The sequence below is a fragment of the Osmerus eperlanus genome, chromosome 5 (genome assembly GCF_963692335.1).
Source record: "Osmerus eperlanus chromosome 5, fOsmEpe2.1, whole genome shotgun sequence".
Taxonomy (NCBI): Eukaryota; Metazoa; Chordata; class Actinopteri; order Osmeriformes; family Osmeridae; genus Osmerus; species Osmerus eperlanus.
This window is the reverse complement of record NC_085022.1, coordinates 6,357,205-6,376,591: the sequence shown is the minus strand read 5'-3', so window position 1 is coordinate 6,376,591 and position 19,387 is coordinate 6,357,205. Positions and strand designations below refer to the sequence as shown.

At 43.6% G+C, this 19,387-nt stretch overlaps 3 protein-coding genes across 5 annotated transcripts in view; 1 reads left to right on the top strand and 2 right to left on the bottom strand.

The window, feature by feature from the left end:
• Nucleotides 1–5,258, bottom strand: part of tmem117 (transmembrane protein 117) — a 30,668-nt gene extending 25,410 nt beyond the window's left edge. Inside the window, exons 1-2 of the mRNA XM_062461458.1 lie at nucleotides 4,845–5,258; nucleotides 2,996–3,300 (exon numbers count right to left, since the gene is read on the bottom strand). Of these exons, the coding sequence (XP_062317442.1) occupies nucleotides 2,996–3,275 (280 nt within the window). The 5' untranslated portion in view covers nucleotides 3,276–3,300; nucleotides 4,845–5,258. The remainder of the gene's footprint in view (nucleotides 1–2,995; nucleotides 3,301–4,844) is intronic.
• A 562-nt stretch (nucleotides 5,259–5,820) lies between these two features.
• On the top strand, nucleotides 5,821–12,381 carry twf1a (twinfilin actin-binding protein 1a). The gene is made up of 9 exons (XM_062461462.1): nucleotides 5,821–5,970; nucleotides 7,029–7,109; nucleotides 7,244–7,422; nucleotides 8,136–8,231; nucleotides 8,359–8,463; nucleotides 9,993–10,118; nucleotides 10,571–10,721; nucleotides 11,226–11,347; nucleotides 11,496–12,381. The coding sequence occupies exons 1-9, from the start codon at nucleotides 5,946–5,948 to the stop codon at nucleotides 11,661–11,663; spliced, it is 1,053 nt and encodes a 350-aa protein (XP_062317446.1). The 5' UTR covers nucleotides 5,821–5,945; the 3' UTR covers nucleotides 11,664–12,381.
• On the bottom strand, nucleotides 12,234–17,282 carry irak4 (interleukin-1 receptor-associated kinase 4). Of its 3 annotated transcripts, XM_062461459.1 has the most exons (12): nucleotides 17,122–17,282; nucleotides 16,857–17,018; nucleotides 16,515–16,660; nucleotides 16,146–16,298; nucleotides 15,649–15,809; nucleotides 15,484–15,548; nucleotides 14,959–15,073; nucleotides 14,739–14,848; nucleotides 14,418–14,604; nucleotides 13,766–13,828; nucleotides 13,438–13,596; nucleotides 12,234–13,046 (listed from the first exon to the last, which is right to left on the bottom strand). In XM_062461459.1, exons 2-12 carry the CDS (start codon nucleotides 17,015–17,017, stop codon nucleotides 12,987–12,989), a joined length of 1,380 nt encoding a protein of 459 aa, XP_062317443.1. In that variant the 5' UTR covers nucleotide 17,018; nucleotides 17,122–17,282; the 3' UTR covers nucleotides 12,234–12,986. The 3 variants fall into 3 exon arrangements, with proteins under 3 accessions (XP_062317443.1, XP_062317444.1, XP_062317445.1); XM_062461460.1 differs by lacking the exon at nucleotides 17,122–17,282 and having other exon boundaries at nucleotides 16,862–16,983; XM_062461461.1 differs by lacking the exon at nucleotides 12,234–13,046 and having other exon boundaries at nucleotides 13,456–13,596; nucleotides 14,459–14,604.
• Nucleotides 17,283–19,387: the final 2,105 nt, after the last annotated feature.

Genomic DNA, 19,387 nt, shown 5'->3' with positions numbered 1-19,387 from the left:
TTACTACACTTTCCCCACGCACATTAACATGTAATGAACGCATATTGTATGCAGACAATGTATGCAGTGCAAACTAATACACACCTTCCTCTCATCCAAGCGCATATAGCACATGTACACACACACACACTCACTCACACACACACACACACACACACACACACACACTCTTTCACACACACACACACACACACTCCAACCCCCAGTCATAATGCCACACGCAGCGTTCCTAGCCACAACGTACCACTGTAACGACATGTGATGTGACAAGGCCCAGATGGCATCCCTGGGGCTCCGGTTAAGGATCTAGGGGAGCAGACTTCCACGGAGGAGAGCTGCATTCTGCACGACACACCACAACAGGCTCCACGTTCTCAACACACTGGAACACGGCAGGGAGGCCATGGTTACCATCACCTCCTGCATGAGGATCACAGGTCCCAGGGGTTTGGATTCATCAGGAGAACCACTTCAGTGATCAGAGGGAAATAGATGTCTGGAGACATTTTCATCAACTTCATTCAAAAAAACGAACGCTGATGTTTGCTAATGAACAACTTAGATGTAGTCATGTTGGAACAGAAGCACAAGCCTGGTGAAAAGGGACATGCATACATTATGTTTATGCTAAACCCCATGCAGCACAAAATAAAATTTACTGCTTTTCATTATCTAGTGCGCAAGTAATGTCAGGCCATAAATCTTGTTGGCCAACTGTGTTGGACCAGTATAACAGACTAGAAGAAATGAGTTGGCTTTGTGGACCGACACAGTACATTCACTTAGAGGCAATCCTCTGATTGGGAGAAGCATAAAACAAGACATAAATTAAGATACATGGTTTGGCAATCTAAAGGGTGATTCCGTAAAACATACAAGCTACAGTTTACGAGAACGAACAAACCCCAATGTACTGCTCTTGTTAGGACAAAGGGACAGACACGGCCATTCTGCTGAGGGGACAAGGAGACACACAAGGGGACACACCACTCGACAGAGTGACACACAGCCAGGGGTGTCTGTGGGAAGCATTCCAGGGTGTCCCGTGTGCCTCGGGCTAGTCTTAACCCACATAGTCTGTCAGTTAGCATTCATCACCTTCTGTCCTTGTTCAGGATGAAGCCAGGCGAGCCACAGCTCATTCAACAAAAGAGTGTTTATTTGGAATGCATTTTGTCATAAATGAGCTTCACGTTTGAGTGGCCTCTGGTGAAATCACATATTGCGCTTAGTGCTCTGTGAAAACGGCAACATGGCCAGTGGGAGGAGGTGGTGTAATTTGCCGTAAAATTAGTGGATGAAATGCAGATTTTTCTAGGCCAACATAAATGATAAACGATTCAGTGAATGTGTCAGCAAGACAAACAATGTGTAGATCTCTATTTGGTTACAAATGGTTTAAATAACATGCCTGCAAACAACAGCTTGGTTAGTCCAATCCGCGTTACGCAAGAATCCTTCATTTGTTCAAACACTCACGAACACGACAAATACCCACAATATGAAAGTTGACTTCAGCAAGAATAATGACCCTAAACCACCATCAATTTAGAATCTTTCACATTTCTTCATTTTGGTCAGTGAGATATTACACATAGATAAGTGTGCCTACACACATCATTGGATGAGAAGAGTGCTTGCTGTTGGGTAGTGGGAGCAGCGGGGTGTGCAGTAGTCTGGGTAGTGGCTCTATGCTTGTTTTAATGATCCATAATGGATGATATCTCGATGTACAGTACAGTCACTCACTGAGGCCTGTGGTCTGCTCATCTTGCATTTTAGGGATTACATAACAGCCTTGAAATAATGTTGAACTGAAAAGCTCTTTTCCAACAGTGCCATCCATCCATCTCTCTCCCTCTCCCTTTCAATATGTTGCCATGCCTCACTCTCTTACAGCCTTGCTTAATCATACAAGCACTCATACAAACACTCAAATGTGCCTGTACAAACTCTCTCTTTCACACACACACACACCATCTGTTCCTCCTGCTCTCTCTCTCCACCCTTTGCAACACCAGGGCTCACGAATTGCATTAGTCTTCACCTGGCTACAGCATGAGGTCTGCTCTCTGTCCTCTCTCCTCTCTTGCCTGATGCCCTCGGAGCACATCCAATCTGAAAGCTCGACTCCACTGAAATCCATGTCATGGTCAGAAGAATTATAAAAACACATCAATGTCAAAAGGGGTTTGTCAAAGTGGCCATTGTTTGGAAAATAAATCTTACTCTGTGCATGAGTCCTTCTACTGAACTAAGTGTAAATATGCAACAAGGCTTGAGAGTCTGGGTTTTGTTGAACGTTCTAGTTAAATCCTTCTAAAACCGCAGTAACTTTAGAAGTTCCCCATCTATCTACCAAAGCATTGACACCCGGGCCATTTGCCTGTGAAGCAAACACTGCACCATTTTACATTTATAGAGAGTCATGATCTCCACCTTCTATTTATGGTCTGTGGAGACCGCCAGTCACTCAGAGATGACGGAAGAATCCCTCACTCTGTGACCCCAACTAATTATAGTCATTAACAGCTCATCCTAGGAACAGACTAGGAGCAGATATCTCAGCACGCTTATATCTAGGTTGAAAACATGGAAGGAGTGAGTCACAAGAAGTCAAGGAAGCCTCTTCCCGACGTCAACCAGGGAGTGGGGTGAGGGTTGTCAGGGTTGTGGAAAGTCGGAGAGAATGAGCTGGGGAGAAGGGTGGAGTTGGAGGTGGAAGGGGAGAGCTGTGCTGGGCGGAGAGGGGTGGAAGGAGGGCGAAGGGAGAGGAGTGAGGTAGGCACAGTAGCATGTGGGTGCAATGAGTGGAATCATGGAAGGGGAAAGCAAGTCGCAATGAAACAAAATGATTACGCTGAAGGAATGAGTACATGTGTTTGTGCTTTGCTTTCATTACCAGAGTGCCTTCTTTCACAGTACAGTAGCAGAACCCCTTATGAGAACCTTTCTGTATTACTCTGCATTCCACATCGGGCCACACAAGACTTACCAAAGAGCCGCCGGTGGAATATAAACTTCCCAGCAAACAGGCCAGTGATGATGGCCAGAATCCATAGCAGCACTTTGAAGACATTCCATCCTCCGCCTGGGTACTTGCTCACCACAAAGGAGAAACAGTGGCCCACCACGATCATGTGGGCCTCAGTCTGACTGTGGGAGATGGGGTCCTCTGCGAAGATGAGGAAGTTGCAGAACGTCACGAGGTACGCCACGAACAAACGAGACCAGGGGTGCTGGAAATAGTAGCGGAAACGTGCATCAATTTCCATCCTGATGGAGCCAGCCACAGTCTACCTGAGACGGGACAAGAGAGAAGGACAGAGAAGAGAGGAGAGAACAGAACAGAAGAGGAAGGGAGAGGATACAAGGGAAGAGAAGAGAAGGACAGAGAAGAGAGGAGAGAACAGAACAGAAGAGGAAGGGAGAGGATACGAGGGAAGAGAAGAGAAGGACAGAGAAGAGGCCATGAGAGGAGAATGGTTTTTGCAGAGAGATTATCACCAAATCTGCAGCAGATTACTGTGCAAATTTCATGAGTTCCGTTCAGGCTAGGATTATTCTAAATGCAGACTGTTCATACTGTTCATGGGTTTTTAACCCAAGTATTCAGAGTGAAATCACAATAAGACTAAGTGTTCATAGGCAATGTAGGCACCGAATAATCAACACAGTAGTAGCCCACATGTGGAAGTTCAATATTTTTTCAGTTTACTAACTATGAAGAACCTATCAAAAGTTATATGATCAAAATCCAAATGATCAAATACTTATACTACTATAGTATAGATCATTATTTATATTTGTATTGGGCTATGTATAATCAATCAAACTGTGGGATAAACTGTCCTACCTGAACAAAGCAGCCCTTTGTAGCCTACCACTTCTTGTACCAAATGACTGCTGCTTGCATTCAGTACCTGCCTGTTTCCCTTCCTCTAATGACTGGTGTTTATGTGTTCTGGGGCTGCCAGGCAGTGCAGTCTTAAATAACTTCCCAACAGCCAGGCCTCAGTATTTTTAAATCCACAAGTATTCTTCCAAGAAGTCCACCTCCCTCAACACCACGAACGGCCCTGCCGTCTCTGGCCCTCCCAAACCGGTTACCTCCTCCGACACCGATTCCCAAAATATCCACAGTGTGAAATTGGGATGATGTCATGCCCTAGAAATAGACCTTCTTCCAACCTCTCTGGGGGTATTGAATCCCACAGGCATCATTTTAGTCTTGGTATGATGTGCTAACTTAGTTGTTGGTGTTATAGCTCCCAGTAGATACACACCAACATGCTGTCACAAGTGTAATTTCTTAAGATCCCCTTTTCATTTAAATTGGGACAATTCATCATCATTGCCCATCTGCATGAAAATAATGGGGGATATGGTCATTCACTGAAACTCCATGCCCTTGCTCTAACAGTGTTTTTCTCTGGGCCACCTTAAGAATTGCATCTGGCCATGTAGTGACCAATAAGAAAGAAGATAATCAAAACACTACAGGAAACACTGTGCTATAGCTCTCTTATTTTTAAGTCTGCCTTCAAAGTTCCTTACACGCTCAATCAAAAATATTTTCGTCAATAATAAGACATGCATCAATCTCCCCTTTGTTGCCACGGCTAGATTAGCTGTTTTGTGAAACCACAGCAAATCTGTCTCTCCTCATATAACACTTGATCCATGGGGTTTTCAAGCCCGACTAGATTTATGTGATTATACAACTGAACCCTACTCCAATCCGCGGTGTGTAGCCTACTACAATTACTGTAGATTTCATGAAAAATGTCAGCCTCCGTATTTGATCTAGATATAAATACTGACACACAACCACATACACTTACCTGCTCCGCGCTGGTTAACGCTTCCCTGTCAATCGTTGTTTTCGGGACGAGAAGCCCAGCTCCCACACGGCTCTTTGCATCTTCATCAAGCCCCGTGAGCAGACAGCGGCGCTCTAATCATCTTCACCGACACCGACGACAGAGGGAAACTCGTCTGGCTCGGCTGTGACAGGATTATCCATACGACCTGTTGTTGCTAAAACAGTGGCACCCCCAAATCCTCTTCCATTGTGCTGGCCGGCCATGCAGCTACGAGTCAGTGACGAGGTGCTTGGTCAGCACGGTCGGAGCGGCTCGCTGGTCTGTGTCTAGGATGCTGGAGATCACTTGATGGATGCTATTCCCGCGGCGACTGCATACCATCAGTTCAATGCAATGTAACAAATCCATGGAGCTTCCCACGGGCAGCGGGGATATTTTGTTAGGGCAGATATATTTATTTATATTGAGAGGAGGAGAGGAAGGAAACAGGAAGCAATAAATAAACCTGTTCCTTAATCTTTACCACAAATATTTCGTCTCAAATGTCGAGTTAAAGGGATGTCTATCAGGGTGAACACACTTCTGAACAGGATTAATTTGACATTTAACGTCAAATATTCAATATAGGATTTTAGTTATGGCCCAAATGGTTACAAAATTAGTTATGGCCCAAATGACAGACTGTCCATCAGTCAACACCTAATCAAATAGGCTATCAAGGCATCTGATTCAATACAGCATTTAGAAAGAAATCAGGCCATATGACATTCATGAATTGTACATAATCTAGGAATAACAACGAAGAGTAATGTTGTCTTGGGCCAAGAGTGGGAATACAGAAGGTGATTTTAATGCATTCAATAGTGTACTCCAGGAATAATTAAATGACACATGATTAATAACTCACTCTAAACTGAAAGGAGAAATATGATTTATATGGTTTTAATTTATTAAAGACATTTGAAACAATCATTCATAAATACTTCATCGCCATGTGACCAGAAGACTGATGACGACATTTAGAGTGCGGATCGTGTTACTGTAGTCCATTTCCTACTTCCTCACTCTGCTTTTCCTCATCAGCTTCATCCCCTCTTTCGATAAAAACCAAAAGGCACTATGTCACATCAAACGGGAATACAAGGTAGCTATGTTACGAATATTAATAATAGTTTACTTGGCACATTTGAACTTTATGGTCGGTGTACTTTTAACTGCAACAGACAGCTCACTGCAACCGACTGAGCAAGTGGACGAGTGTGCCCGGATTCAATTTTACACTATCGCAGACGATGTCTAGCTAGCTTGCTAGCTAGCTTGCTGTTAGCAGTGATTTCGATTAGCATTGATTCAGTGGACTGTCTTGATTTGCCTGAAAGCCGATGTATTCGGCTGACACATTTGGCTATTGTATTGTATTCCTAGTTCATGTTAGTAGCTAGCTATAAGCGTGAAAAGTATCGTTGACAGGAATGGTTGGGCAACGCCTTCATTCAAACAGCTGAGTTGGCCCACACTATACCTAAAATTTTAAACACGACTAGTTACCTGTATATGGATATTGCTGCTTCCTAGCTATTTCATCTCACCCTAATCCCGTGCATTGTGAGATACATTGAATATTATTAATGAGTGAAGTGAAATACAGTGCAATGCATTAGCAAGTAGTGGCATTGTGTGAGAAGGGGACTTTTGACAGATTGCTGCGCGAGGAGATGGCTAATTAGAATGCCGAGCACGAAACAAGTTCATCTGTTTAACAACATAGTGATCTTCACTGCATGTTGTCTTTACTGTTTGATCAACAGTACTCACTGTTTTTATAGTTCACTTCCATTGGAAAGAAAGAAGTTTAAAGTCACTAATTACATTACATTTATGGATGATTGAATGAAAGAGGTATTTCGTTTGGCTGTTGCCAGAGATAGGCCTAAATACAAGCATGGTACTGTAGTCTTCATATGCTCTACCTTGACTAGATTGAGGAATTCATCTGAATGGCAAAATAAGTGCACGGTTTGTGAAGTTAAACATTTTATTTGAAATGGCATTTGAAATGAACTCCACACTGCAAACACAATTTTGGAAGCAGTATTTTGAGTGAAACCAACCAAATGTAAAAAAATGAAGTTCGTTCATATGTTTGCACTGAGTGGTTGCTATTGATTGAAATACACTAACACATTCAATTATGTTGCATAGCTGGTGAGGACGTAAAGGACATATTTGCTAATGCAAAAAGTGGAGACCAATATCGAGTCCTCAAGATTGTGATCGAGGATGGTAAGTCAGTTAAATATAATGTTCTTTTCAAAAATGGTACAGAATATGCTTCATTCTAACCTATCCTGTAAAATAAAAACAAACAAAACGTATGTCTGTCTGTTACATAAAAATCCAAATATGTTGTGTTTCAGAGCAGTTAGCGCTGGGTGAAACCAGGCAAGCATCAACGACATGGGACCATGAGTATGACTCGTTGGTTCTGCCTCTGCTGGAGGATGATATGCCATGTTACATCTTATACCGCCTTGACTCCACCAACAACCAGGGCTACGAGTGGATCTTCCTGGCCTGGTCTCCTGACCACGCTCCTGTAAGCCGCCCATCCCCGCTTCTATAATGTGTTCATTTAGCAGCCGTTTTGAATCCAAAAGTGCCGGAGGATTTGAACCTGCAAGCTCTTGATCTGCAGTTCGGTGCTCTAACCACTGAGCTAAACCTACCTCTGCTTCTCTAAGCATAGCTTCTTCGTGCAGATGAGGTAGCACAGTTGTGTTAGCGAGGCCCTCCTTCCTCCACATGCAGACCCATGTCAGATTCCGACTCCTTGTGTGGTGTGCTGCGTTGTTCGCCGTGCAGAGACGAACCCTGCTCTCACCAAAAGTGAATCTCGGAACACTAATAGTGAATTAAGTGACAAGAGAGTGCAAGGAGTGCGCAGTAATGAAGACTGTAGCAGCAGAGGGGAGAGAGTTGTGTGGCAGAGGCTCCTTCACCAGACAGGGCAGGGCTCCACATTCCTACTCAGAATGCAAGGCAGAGGGCCACTGGTTTGGGCTTGTCTGGACGCCCCAGGGATTTCAAAACTGTTGCACATGTCCTGTAGCTGTGTGATATCCCATTGCTGCTGTAGCTGAGATATTCCTTATTAAATTGGTGCGTAAAATGGTTAGGACTATTTAACACATACTTACTACCCATTCAAGGTAGGCCGTTGTTTAGACTGCAGATTGTATGGTCATGCAATAGTTAAATTAAGCCAGCTAATGATGTCAATTAAGAATACACATTTTATTTTCCAAACAGGTGCGACCAAAAATGTTATATGCTGCTACCAGGGCCACACTGAAGAAAGAGTTTGGTGGTGGACACATCAAGGATGAGATCTTTGGCAACACACGGGTTAGTCGAGGCTGTACGACAAACACATGTCTGGTAACCCGTCCTCACACCTTTTCGAGTCCGTGACGGTATGCCGTCCGTAACTGTGGTTGACGAGTGGCTAACATCATGCATTGCTCCCTGTAAGGATGAAGTGTGTCTGAGAGGCTATCAGAAGTACCTGATGTCCCAGGCGGCTCCTCTGCCCCTCACGACCGCTGAGGAGGAGCTGAGGAAGATTAAACTGAATCAGGTACTTTACGCACAAACACTTCGCATAGCGACACCTACCGTCTTCACTTCCTGTGCGAGGCAGATTCAGTAGTTCCCCTTTAGATTTCTCCCCTGTGGATACGGTTGAGGTTTCTTAGAAGTTCACGGCCCAGTCGCAGCCCTTTCTTTGTGTAGGTGAATTTGTTGGCACAGATCATTTTTGGGGGGTCTCGTGTTTTTGGGGGTGGTCATTCCGTTGTGTTTTGAATTCATGTGAACCTGTGCGGAGGGTGTGGTAATGGCTTTAGATGTGGTCTCAAACGCAGTGGTTGTAGCGGGCCGTTTCAGCACTAAAATAATAGTGGTTTATTTCAACACGAAAGCAAGATATCCAAAAAACACATCTGCTTTGAATTTTGTGTAGACTGCGGAAGACAAATTTCTGTTACTGAGGGCCAGCAATGTTTCTTCCTGTAGACAACAATCTCATAAAAGGTAACAGAACGTTGCTTTATGAATGTTGTGCTTTGTGAACAAAGACATGTTGTTCTAAAATGGGTTCATGAGCCCATATATAGGCCCCGTTATTCTAAATCTGATGAGGTGTGGTCATTCAATACTTTCTATTGATTCTTCATGAGTGTGCAAGTTTCAGGAAAGGTCACACCCTTGTCTGGTACCTGACTCCGCTGATAAGATTAGGAGAACTCTGGAAAGTGATGGCCTGTGCTAAACTGGTATAGTGGATCCGATACCATTTAACTTTTGTTTAGAATGTACTCCATTGTTTGGGTTTTCTTAACCGAACAAAGAAGTGCGCTTCTCCTCTTTCACTGTCTCCATTGAAAGGCAGTGCAGTGCTTTCGGAAAACAACACGAAAGGACTCTTGGCTATAGGGAAACAGCATTGTCTTCCTGAGCCCAGTCTATCAAGTAAACCCGATCTGTCAGCTAACACACCATAAAAGGAAGTCTTTTTAGAGGCTTCTCCTCTCCAGGACAGCCAATCAGTAGCAGAAAAGCAAATCAGGAAGTCAGAATTGCATTCATGTCTGTCGTCCAGCTGTTGAAGGAAGATAATACAAACTAAGCGGTGAGTGGGAACAAAAGAGGCTTTGAAATGTTTATCGTTCATTCATGCGGATCAGAGAGACTGCATACTCTTCCTAAATAGATAGAATTAAATAATACCCCCCCAAAAAACACAATCCTCTGGTTGAATGCGGTTGGCCCATCAGAGTGCCATAGGTGTGCACGGGCAGGGCTGGCGTTTGAGTGGGGAACAAGGCTCTAAAAATCTATCAGAGTAATCTCCCTCCCTTTCCAAACCGAGGTGGGGATTTAGAGCCTCGCCTCATCAGGCTCAATAAAGGAGCGCCAGTAACATCTCCAGTGTTGTGGGGCCGAGAGGTTTAAATGCTAATCTCAAGGGAGTTGTGCTCAATTGAAATAGCGGTTCCCTCTCAACAATGCACAACCTGTGCGATGACCATAACTAAAGGTATTTGCAAAGTCTTGTTATTCCGTTTTTTAAGTGTTTGGTGCGCGTGTGTGTGTGTGTGTGTTCAGGTGCAGACAGACATCAGCGTGGACACCAAGCAGCAGACCCTGCAGGGGGTAGCCTTCCCCATGCACGGAGATGCTGTCGAGGCACTGGAACGATTCAGGGACAAGAAAGTCAACTATGTACAACTTGTGAGCTCCCTTCATTTCCTCTTTCTTTATCTCTGGTGTATTTCCCCGGCTTAAGCCCGACGAGTCCGCTGAATCAGCCATGTTTGTTTTTCCTTTTTCTATCATCTTCTGTCTGAAGTGACACATCTCCATTGAGATTTTCGACCAAGGGGTTATTTAGGAGACAAAACAGTGCATTTTGTCTGTGTGACATTGTGTCATTTGTTCTCATTGAAATTCAAGAGGTTGTGTCACAGGGTCAGATTTTGGTGACAAAGGGATAACTGTGACGGACAGCCGGCACTGCCCTGTCCAATCTGCCTTTTTGTACCAGAATTATGTAATCATCAGAACATAAAAAGTCCCTCAGTATTTCATGACTCAAAAATAAAACAAAGATTCTACATTTGACAAAATGATATTCTCCAGGCATAAATGTTACATTCACACATTATTGGATTGTTTGTCAACAGGAAATAGATTTTGAAAAGGAGCTCATTCGATTGACCAACACTGACCCGACAGAGTTGAAAGATTTGCCGAAGCGCATTCCCAAAGACACCGCCCGCTACCACTTCTTCCAGTATAAACATTCCCACGAGGGGGACTACCTGGAATCTACAGGTAAACTTGATAAGTTTAGAGGTACAAGTTATTACACAAGTGAAACTTGGTTTGGTTGGGGTTGGGCTTTCCCAACCTCAACCAAGTGGATTAACATTGATCTTGATTTGGTAACACAACATCCACTTACCCCTTACACCTCCCCCCCATACTATGCCTTCCTTTTTAATAACATACTGATAACACTTTATACCATTTCATTACATGGCTATTCCTTTTTTACAAAAGGTATTGCCATTTTGTTACAGGGTATTTAGTGTCACCTTATTGTAAAGTTTTGCCATGGTTTTGAACCCAGAGCTTTTACACTTGACTCAAAATCTAGCATGGCTACTTGCCGAACCACCTCTACTACACTTAAAAGTACATCCCAGTGTCTGTAACCTGGGTGCAAGTGAAGGCAGGGGTGTCTGGAGGTTATGAAGTAGGTGGACAGTGATGGCTGCTCTCCAAACCACCTTGTTCTTCATGCTGTGTGGAACTTTGCCTTTGTTGTGTTGCCAGTGTTCATCTACTCCATGCCTGGGTACAAGTGCAGCATCAAGGAGAGGATGCTGTACTCCAGTTGCAAGAACCCCCTTGTAGACATGGTGGAAAACAATCTTCAGGTGGAGATTGAAAAGAAGGTAGGAGACCTTCATAGCACACACTTCAGCACTAAAACAATACATGTGTTTTGACGTTTTCCTGTTCCAAGTCCCGTAGCTTCGCACACTAATGGAGTCGACCTCGCGATCTCGGTTTGATCACTGCCGTTTCTGTGTCGCTTCTCAGCTAGAGATAGAAAATGGGGAAGAGCTGACTGGTGACTTCCTGTACGAAGAGGTCCATCCCAAGCAGCATGCCCACAAACAGGCCTTCGCCAAGCCCAAGGGCCCTACTGGGAAGAGGGGTGGACGCCGCATAACCAGACAGCCTGGAGATGGAGAGGAGGATGACTGAATACCGCCCGCTCCCCCCAAAACACACACGTGTTCCACAGTGGGACATACCAAGTGATCTAGAGAATTCTCATTTGACACAACCTTCAGAAATCTCCTTAAACCTCCAAACCTCCAACCCACCACCACCCAGAGACTCTACTATGCACATCAAGGACAACTGAGCAGAGAAACACACACTTGAGAACTTCCATTTGTAAGCCTGTCAAATGGAAGCTGTAGGAGTATATATGTATTAACTGCATTCACAAGTATTCACAAGTATTTGACAAAGTCATGGAGGCTAGATTTGAGACGGTCTGAGTTTTTACACTGTAGTTGCAGATACACAAAAAAAGCTTCAGAAGTATGTTAATGTTAGCGCGACTAATGTGAATTTGTGCCAAACCCATCCATCAGTTCACATGCTTGCAATCTGTCCCTGCATTCCTTGTGTCAGTGTCAAATTAAGTGTTTCATTGGGAATTGAGACAAATTGTCTCTGCACAGCTTTGAAGAAGTCCAAATAGAAAAAAGAAATTCCTTGTCATTCATAATTTTAATACCGTGTTTTTTTTTTTTTTTATATATATATATATATAGGAAATAAGTGACTTTTTTTTTTGTTATGAAACTGTGGTTTACATAAAACACATCTGCTGAGAAACAACTTATTTTTCTATGCAAGTGCTGTATGTCTGTGGTGCTCTGTAATTAAAGGTCTCGTCTGTCTGTACTTATCCGTCTATGTTGTCCGTTGGGGTCATATGACTTGGAGAACAGGAGCTTCCAGCAGTTTCCAGCAGCAATCTCCAGTTACTGAGGCACTGCAGTGCCATCCAGCTTCAGTGATGTGGAAGTCACAGAATAGGGATGACAGCTCCTATGTTGACTTCTTTGCCACAAAGGTCACATGTCTACTGATGAACATTAGATGAACCACTCTTGTTAAAACGCTCACCTCATTGACAAGGGAATTCCCTTTACGCTCTCTATGACGTCATGGTTATAGTAGTGAAAACTGTCATGTTTGGTCTTAATTTTTTTTCTTAATTCAAATGTTTGATTTTTTTAAAAGGTAAATAAAATATTTAAATCATAACTTGACTCGCTTTAGTGATCACCTTCACACTAGTTATTCAATATTACTCTATTGCAAGCAATCACGTTTAAGTTTAAATATATACTCGATACATTTTTCTTCGCTATATTATTGGTCACAGTTCATAAGCACAATTGCCATGTTAAAAGCATTCAGCTTAACAACACGTGAAGAATCGCAGCAAATTGCAGGTGGGACTACACCAGGGAAACTCCTCCCCTGCTGTGCTGTTTCTGCTAAGCCTCACTCTCCTGCTCCTCGAGGGAAAGGCCTTTTGATGAGATCTTCAAGTTCTTCCATAACCTGTCCAGAAAAGAGGGCAATAACATCAAGTGTTTGTACAGACAAATATGCACACAGACATGCCTTCATGTCTTATTACACACAGTGGGGGGGGTGAGACTAACTCTAGAAAACAGGAAGTACGAGGACTAGATTCAAGCAGAACCCATGTGCTCTATACAGATGGGGATTCTAACCCTCCAGAAATATCTTAGTTTATTCATAGCTGCTTGACATCAAAGGCATTGTCTGTTTCACTGTTCTCAGCATAGCTTTTCGGGATCTACGCTTTGCAGGGATGGGGGTTTGTGCATTCTTCTTCTGCGGTAAACGAACCACATTACCACCGACTGAAATCTACTTGTGAGATCTATTTGTGTGTTCCTACGAATACGCAACGTCCCCCCCCCACCTGTTGGATCACCGGCCGTTTGTTCTTCCTGTCGCTGAGACAGTTGCCGGCGAGGGCGAAGGTCCACTCCACCTGTGGCATCTCCGCATCGCCCATCTTCTTGTCTACAAAGTCCTCCAGAGTGCTCTCTTCCTCCTGTATCTCTGCCATCATCTCCATCTAGGACGGCGGAGACCAAGACAAGCACGTCGTCAACAGTAGAACATTTAGTGGCAGACAGGTACTGGACAGTCTTTGGTGATTTTACACCAGTGCGCTTGTCATCATTAGAAAATTAGTATGATGTCCTTCATGGATCGATGGAGAAAGCCGCTATTGTGACGCTTACTAGAAACTGCGGGTCGCGGTTTTCATCGACTGGCGGGAGTCCAGACAGTATTTCTAAAAGCACCTGGAGATGACAGAGAGAGACCTGAGGTTAACCACCTGTCTTCACAACACAAGGCCTCTATTACTCCACTGATCTATCTGTTCTGTACTGCTGCACATTTCAGCCACTCTATGGTTCTCACAGTTGACAAGCGCCATATTGGTCTCCTTTATAGCGGTGTCACACAATACGTTCAAAAACCTTTCCATACTGATGAGATAGGGAAAATAATGTCGCTGGCTGGTCCACATGCATGGATTTAAACATGTGTATATGATTTTCCCCAATTTGAGGGTCCAGAAATTATGTTGTGTCAGTAGATTTGGAAGAGTCTGGCTGAGAGATAAATTGCTGAGTTAACACTTGTTTTCAACTTTTTGCTTGTGCAGCAGTTCAGTATCCATTAATATTCTTACCATAGTCTTTCTACGATGTTTTCAAATTGTTAAGTAATGGTCTAAAAAGCAAACACTGGTTTTTAGTTTAGAGTGGGGTAGTTTGTTATAGCTACTGCAGATCAAATGTATGTAGATTAAATTCAAAATGTTGCTGTATAATATCTGTTCACTGTACTAGGTCTTGAGAGATTTATAGAGGTAAAAAGACACACCACTCCAAAGCTGAAGACATCTGATTTGGGGGTGATCTCACCCCTGAGGGCCTCTGGTGCCATGTACGCTGTAGTACCCACAATCCTCTCTGTCAGCATCGTGGATGATGACCGCGTGGTCGAAGCCCGTGTCAGCCCAAAGTCGGAGATCTTCGCCACCAGTTTATCATCCAACAAAATATTTCCACTGGAAACAAAACACATTTTTGGTCAAAAACAACCAGGTAAAGTATGACTATGTATTAGCAAAGTGATAACCGATTGTATTCAATGTTATTGATATAATTGATCAAATGTGGAACATCTGTAGAGATATACAACCTTTTGACATCCCTGTGAACATGGTGGTTTCTGTGCAGGTAATCCAAACCCCTGGCTGTTCCTACAGCTATCAGACACCTCCTGTGCCAGGAGAGAGAGGGGGTCCCGTCCTACAACGGCATTCCAACACCACATACAGTAGTAACACAACACACATAAATATATGTGTATGTGCTACAGAGATTGCATGGGGGGAATGGTATGTGTGCACCAAGCTTACCAAGCAAGCCAGTCGGTCCAGCAACGAGCCGTTGGACATGTAAGCGTACACTAAACAAGGGCAGTGATCATCACAGGAATACCCAACCATGTCCACCAAGTTCTCATGCGTCAACCTGGGAAACAACAATGATGTCGTCAACCAGTGCCCTCAACATGCAACTAGAATGATGTCATCAGCAAGTGCCCTCTGCATGAAACAACGTAACCAAACAGTGCCCTCTGTGCAGAACAACAGTGAGGTTGTGAGACACATGCATCTTTGAAACAATCATTCTATGCATTCCATAGAATGACCAGAAGGCTCTCTTAAGTGCAGCAACTTGTCAAACCCATTTTTGGTGGAGACACGGCCTAATCAAATGAATAAGGGAAGAGCTTCATCAAATAGATGTATTTGTCAGTTGGGCATTATGACAGGGTGTAGTGGTTATTAATAGGCAGGAAGTCAGCAAGCGGGGACTTCCTGTGAGTCTCCACAGAGCAGAACAGTCACACACACAGCAGGTAGAGAAGAGACACTCACGTCATCAGAGTTTGGACCTCCTGATTGAACTGAACTCTCAATTCTTCCATTGAGATGTCCTCCATCTAAAACAAAACACCTTGAATGTTTCATAGCCATTGGCTAATAAGCTGTTCACCACTAGCAGACAGTGTATACATTTTGTAATACATATGTGCTGCTTACTGAATGGAGTTTCTTAACTGCCACAGGTTTCTCATCAATGATCCCTTGGTACACAGTCCCGAAGCCTCCTTCACCAAGCCTTCTACCACCTTCTGACATTGTCCGGTTATCAAACTTCTCAGTTATCCTTTCCAGCTCATGGAATGAGAACCTTAAAAAGCCTAAAAGGTGGACATATTTAACAGTTGTGGCTTCTTCATATCTTTCAGACAATGTTTCATTTAACACCATCTACTGCCATCTACTGACTGCTGTGTGCCGCTGTCTTCACACAAACTGGAACATACTAAAACTATTTTGTCTCAAACTTTTAAACCTTTCACAGGTTCTTGAATGTTAACCTACAAAGAAAAAAATATTTTGTAATAAATGACCATGCTCTGTGCTGTGTGTATATGTTTGGGGGATAAGTATGGCTGAGTAATAGAGCATTTGAACAAACACTTATTATTAGTACAAAGGTTGAACTATGTGATAGTCCACCTGTCTCCACTCACCAGAGTCCTGAACCTGCACAGGTGTGTTTCTGGTGGAAGACACCTGTGTACTCTCTCCCATGGCTATAGTTGGAGTGTTGTTGATCCTCTCTGTAGCACTGGCAGAGATGGCTGGCTGAACAGCAGATGCTGAACGCTGCGCTTGTACTCTGTCTAGTGACCCAGCCAGGAAAAATAAAAGAGACAGAGTAAATCATAAATACACAGGTGTAAAATACAGAAATATTGGAAAGTTATCTATTTATTATTTTCTGGTTTAATTATGCTACTTTATACATAACGAGAATGGGGATTTCGTTTCTCTTCAATCCCACACTAATATTAAAATGAAGTTGAAGAAGACCGTATTATTTTTCTCTAATATCCTACCCGGCAACAGAATACTGGCTGGAGCCAGTAACTTGTGGCTAAGTAAAATGTCCACAAGGTCTCCAACTGTGCTGTTGGTTGTGCCCCAGTCGTTCAGTAGCTCCATCGTTGGACTTTTCCCCTGTGCAATAAATGCTTCAAATCTCCTGTAAGAAGGATCAGTGAAGACACAGAGAGAGAGAGAGAGAGAGAGAGAGAGAGAGAGAGAGAGAGAGAGAGAGAGAGAGAGAGAGAGAGAGAGAGAGAGAGAGAGAACATGATTTGGTTTCATTTTTAACAGATCTATTTACAGATGGTCTGAGAGATGCTTATAAGAATCTGTATATAGACTGTAGGCTATACCTTACATGATGCTGTGAGTATCTAGGTTCGCCTGTGGGTTTGAGTATGGATACAAGGATCTCTTTCCAGCTGTCTTGAGGATCCAAAAAGTCGGAAAGAGAGCGGCGGATGCTGTAGTTCAGGTTTCGGATTAACGTGGACGATGTCATCGTGGTATTCATTCTGAAAATGTCAAATGTAGACTTAACTTCATGAAGTTACGTAGAACGGTTATCTGTTTGTCAATTTGAAATGGTCATCCGTTAAGTTCCAAAAGGTATCTTACCTGAAAAAGAGTCGTGGAGTGCTCGTTGTCTAACTTGTTTATGAAAATCCACATTTAAAACGTGTTTTCCCCGATTGAGTAACTTCCCTAAAAGTTACGCGTACAATAATAGTCGGCTCAGGGGCCAAGTCTGGCGTCCCCTTTAATTTCTCGACAACACGGATAATGCGCTTTCATTTTCAATGTCCTCGATTCAACTGCTTTCAGTTTTGTACCCACATTATGCTTGTGTGTGTGTGTGTTCAACGTTCCACATAATTTCTTAATTCCTATGCAGAACAACCAAGTAGAACTTTATAAACAATACAAACTGTACACTGTCCAATAATTTAGTGGGAAGCCCTAGTCCAATGGGAAATTCATCACCAAGTGTTCGCGTGTTGAGGATAACTGTTTTTTGTCTCAACATCGCCCTATAGTGGACAATGTGAGCAGAGCGACAACTAACTTGTTCAGCCCAGAGCTGTAAAGAGAAATCTAGCTCTGGTTCAACCTACTATTTTGTCATCTAACCAACCTTTAAGTAGCCTAGGCTACTTCGGAAACAACAGTTGGTCGAAGCACACATATTGAGACAAAGTAAAAGCCTTATTCGGTCTGGCTTAGGGAATGTGTGCTATGTTATGATGAAATACAAAATAGGGGGTGGTAAATGCTCAACACAGCACACGTACAAGCAGCCAGGAATTAATTGCTCTTTGGAAGTAATCGAGACTCATCAATCATTCATTTCTTTATTAGCCGCACAGACCCTACTCTGTTTATGGTCTCCTAGTTGCTATTTGTACTGGGCGTGTTCTGTTTGGATGATCAGTTCCGTGTGCGTGGTCTGGCTGTAGGGATGAGGACACACGGTGTGTGTGCGTGTGTGCGTGTGTGTGTGTGTGTGTGTGTGTGTGTGGGTGTGTGTGTGTGTGTGTGTGTGTGTGTGTGTGTGTGTGTGTGTGTGTGTGTGTAAAAGAGCGAGAGAGAGAGAGAGAGAGAGAGAGAGAGAATTCGTGTACAGTGTGTGTTGCTCCAGTCCTGTAAGATATTACTTGGTTATTCACATTTCATTCATCATTTCATGATAACATTATTAATTACTATAAGACTATAATAAAGAATAATACCACCTGCCTCAGGGGACTAATACTCCACAAACCATGTTCCTATGAGACACAAGCATATGTTATCATCTCAGGGGGGCAATTTGTATCCAAATACTTAATCAACAATTTACAACTTCTGAAAATGACAGGCATAAGGATAAAATTAAAACGTGTTTTGAATGAAACAACATAATTAAAACCACTAACATGATGCTGGCCAAACATGAGCTCTCACAATCCCCGGGTTTAGCAAGTCTCCACAAATACAGCACATTTATGAGCTTATTGCATTGGCTGGTAAAAACAACATATGTTTCTATGTATGTGTGTGTTTATTCATGGCTGCATGCTTGCCTTCTCGCAAGTTTGTGTGTGTTGGCATGTAGCTGTCTTCGTGTCTGTATACACGCCCAAGGTTGCGACCGGCTAGGTGTGATGTTTGTAATGTAAAGATGTTGCTATTGTGCCTTAGAACCTTCAAAGGAGTTCCATGTTTGACGGGGGCGTGCAACTGACAAGCCACCCTCAGATTAGAGCTGTGTCAGACAGCCCTCACACCTGCACAAGGGGTGCCTTTGAAGTCCCTAGTTGTCTCCTGCGTGCTTCCCTGAACCGCGCAGGGAGGATCCCCCATGCACTGCACACAGTTCACACGCACAGATAGGGAGCAAGTCCAGCTTCAGTCTCCTGCTCTGTACGGAGCAAAGTATCAGAGTAGAGAAAGAGATAGAGTCAGAGAATGAGAGGGACTGAAAGAAAAAAAGTAAGAAAGAGAGAGAAAGAGAGATAGAGAGAGAGAGAGAGAGAGAGAGAGAAAGACTCCAGGCAGGTTCTGATTTGCAGTGACCATGTGCCAGAGAAGGGAAGCAGAGTCTGAGCCCTCGGGGGAGAGGGAGAAGGGGAGAGGGAGAGAACAGAGAGAGAGACACGAGGGGGGGGAGAGAGAGGGCAGAGAAGAGAGACCAGGAAGCCCCCTGCTGCTCAGGAACAAGGGTTGGGGTAAAGAAGTGCCAGAGCAGGTTAGATCACCAGGGAGAGGCCCGGTGGGCGGAGGAAGTCGTCGTAACAAGTCATGTGATGATGGCATGACCTTCGTAAACAACAAGGAGGGTCTGGGGGCATGTGTGTGTGTGTGCGGGGGGGGGGGCAGGACTTCTTTTTTATCTTCCCATTAA

Bases quoted from the DNA above. Each gene is read 5' to 3' on its own strand.
- twf1a (XM_062461462.1), top strand. From the start codon at position 5,946: ATGTCACATCAAACGGGAATACAAG. The intron at 8,232-8,358 runs GTTAGTCGAGGC...GCTCCCTGTAAG, and splicing joins AGATCTTTGGCAACACACGG to GATGAAGTGTGTCTGAGAGG. The intron at 10,722-11,225 runs GTAAACTTGATA...TTGTGTTGCCAG, and splicing joins GGACTACCTGGAATCTACAG to TGTTCATCTACTCCATGCCT.
- irak4 (XM_062461459.1), bottom strand. From the start codon at position 17,017: ATGAATACCACGATGACATCGTCCACGTTAATCCGAAACCTGAACTAC. The intron at 16,299-16,514 runs GTAGGATATTAG...CTGGGTCACTAG, and splicing joins AGCCAGTATTCTGTTGCCGG to ACAGAGTACAAGCGCAGCGT. The intron at 15,074-15,483 runs GTGAGTGTCTCT...GTTGTTTCCCAG, and splicing joins GAGGTCCAAACTCTGATGAC to GTTGACGCATGAGAACTTGG.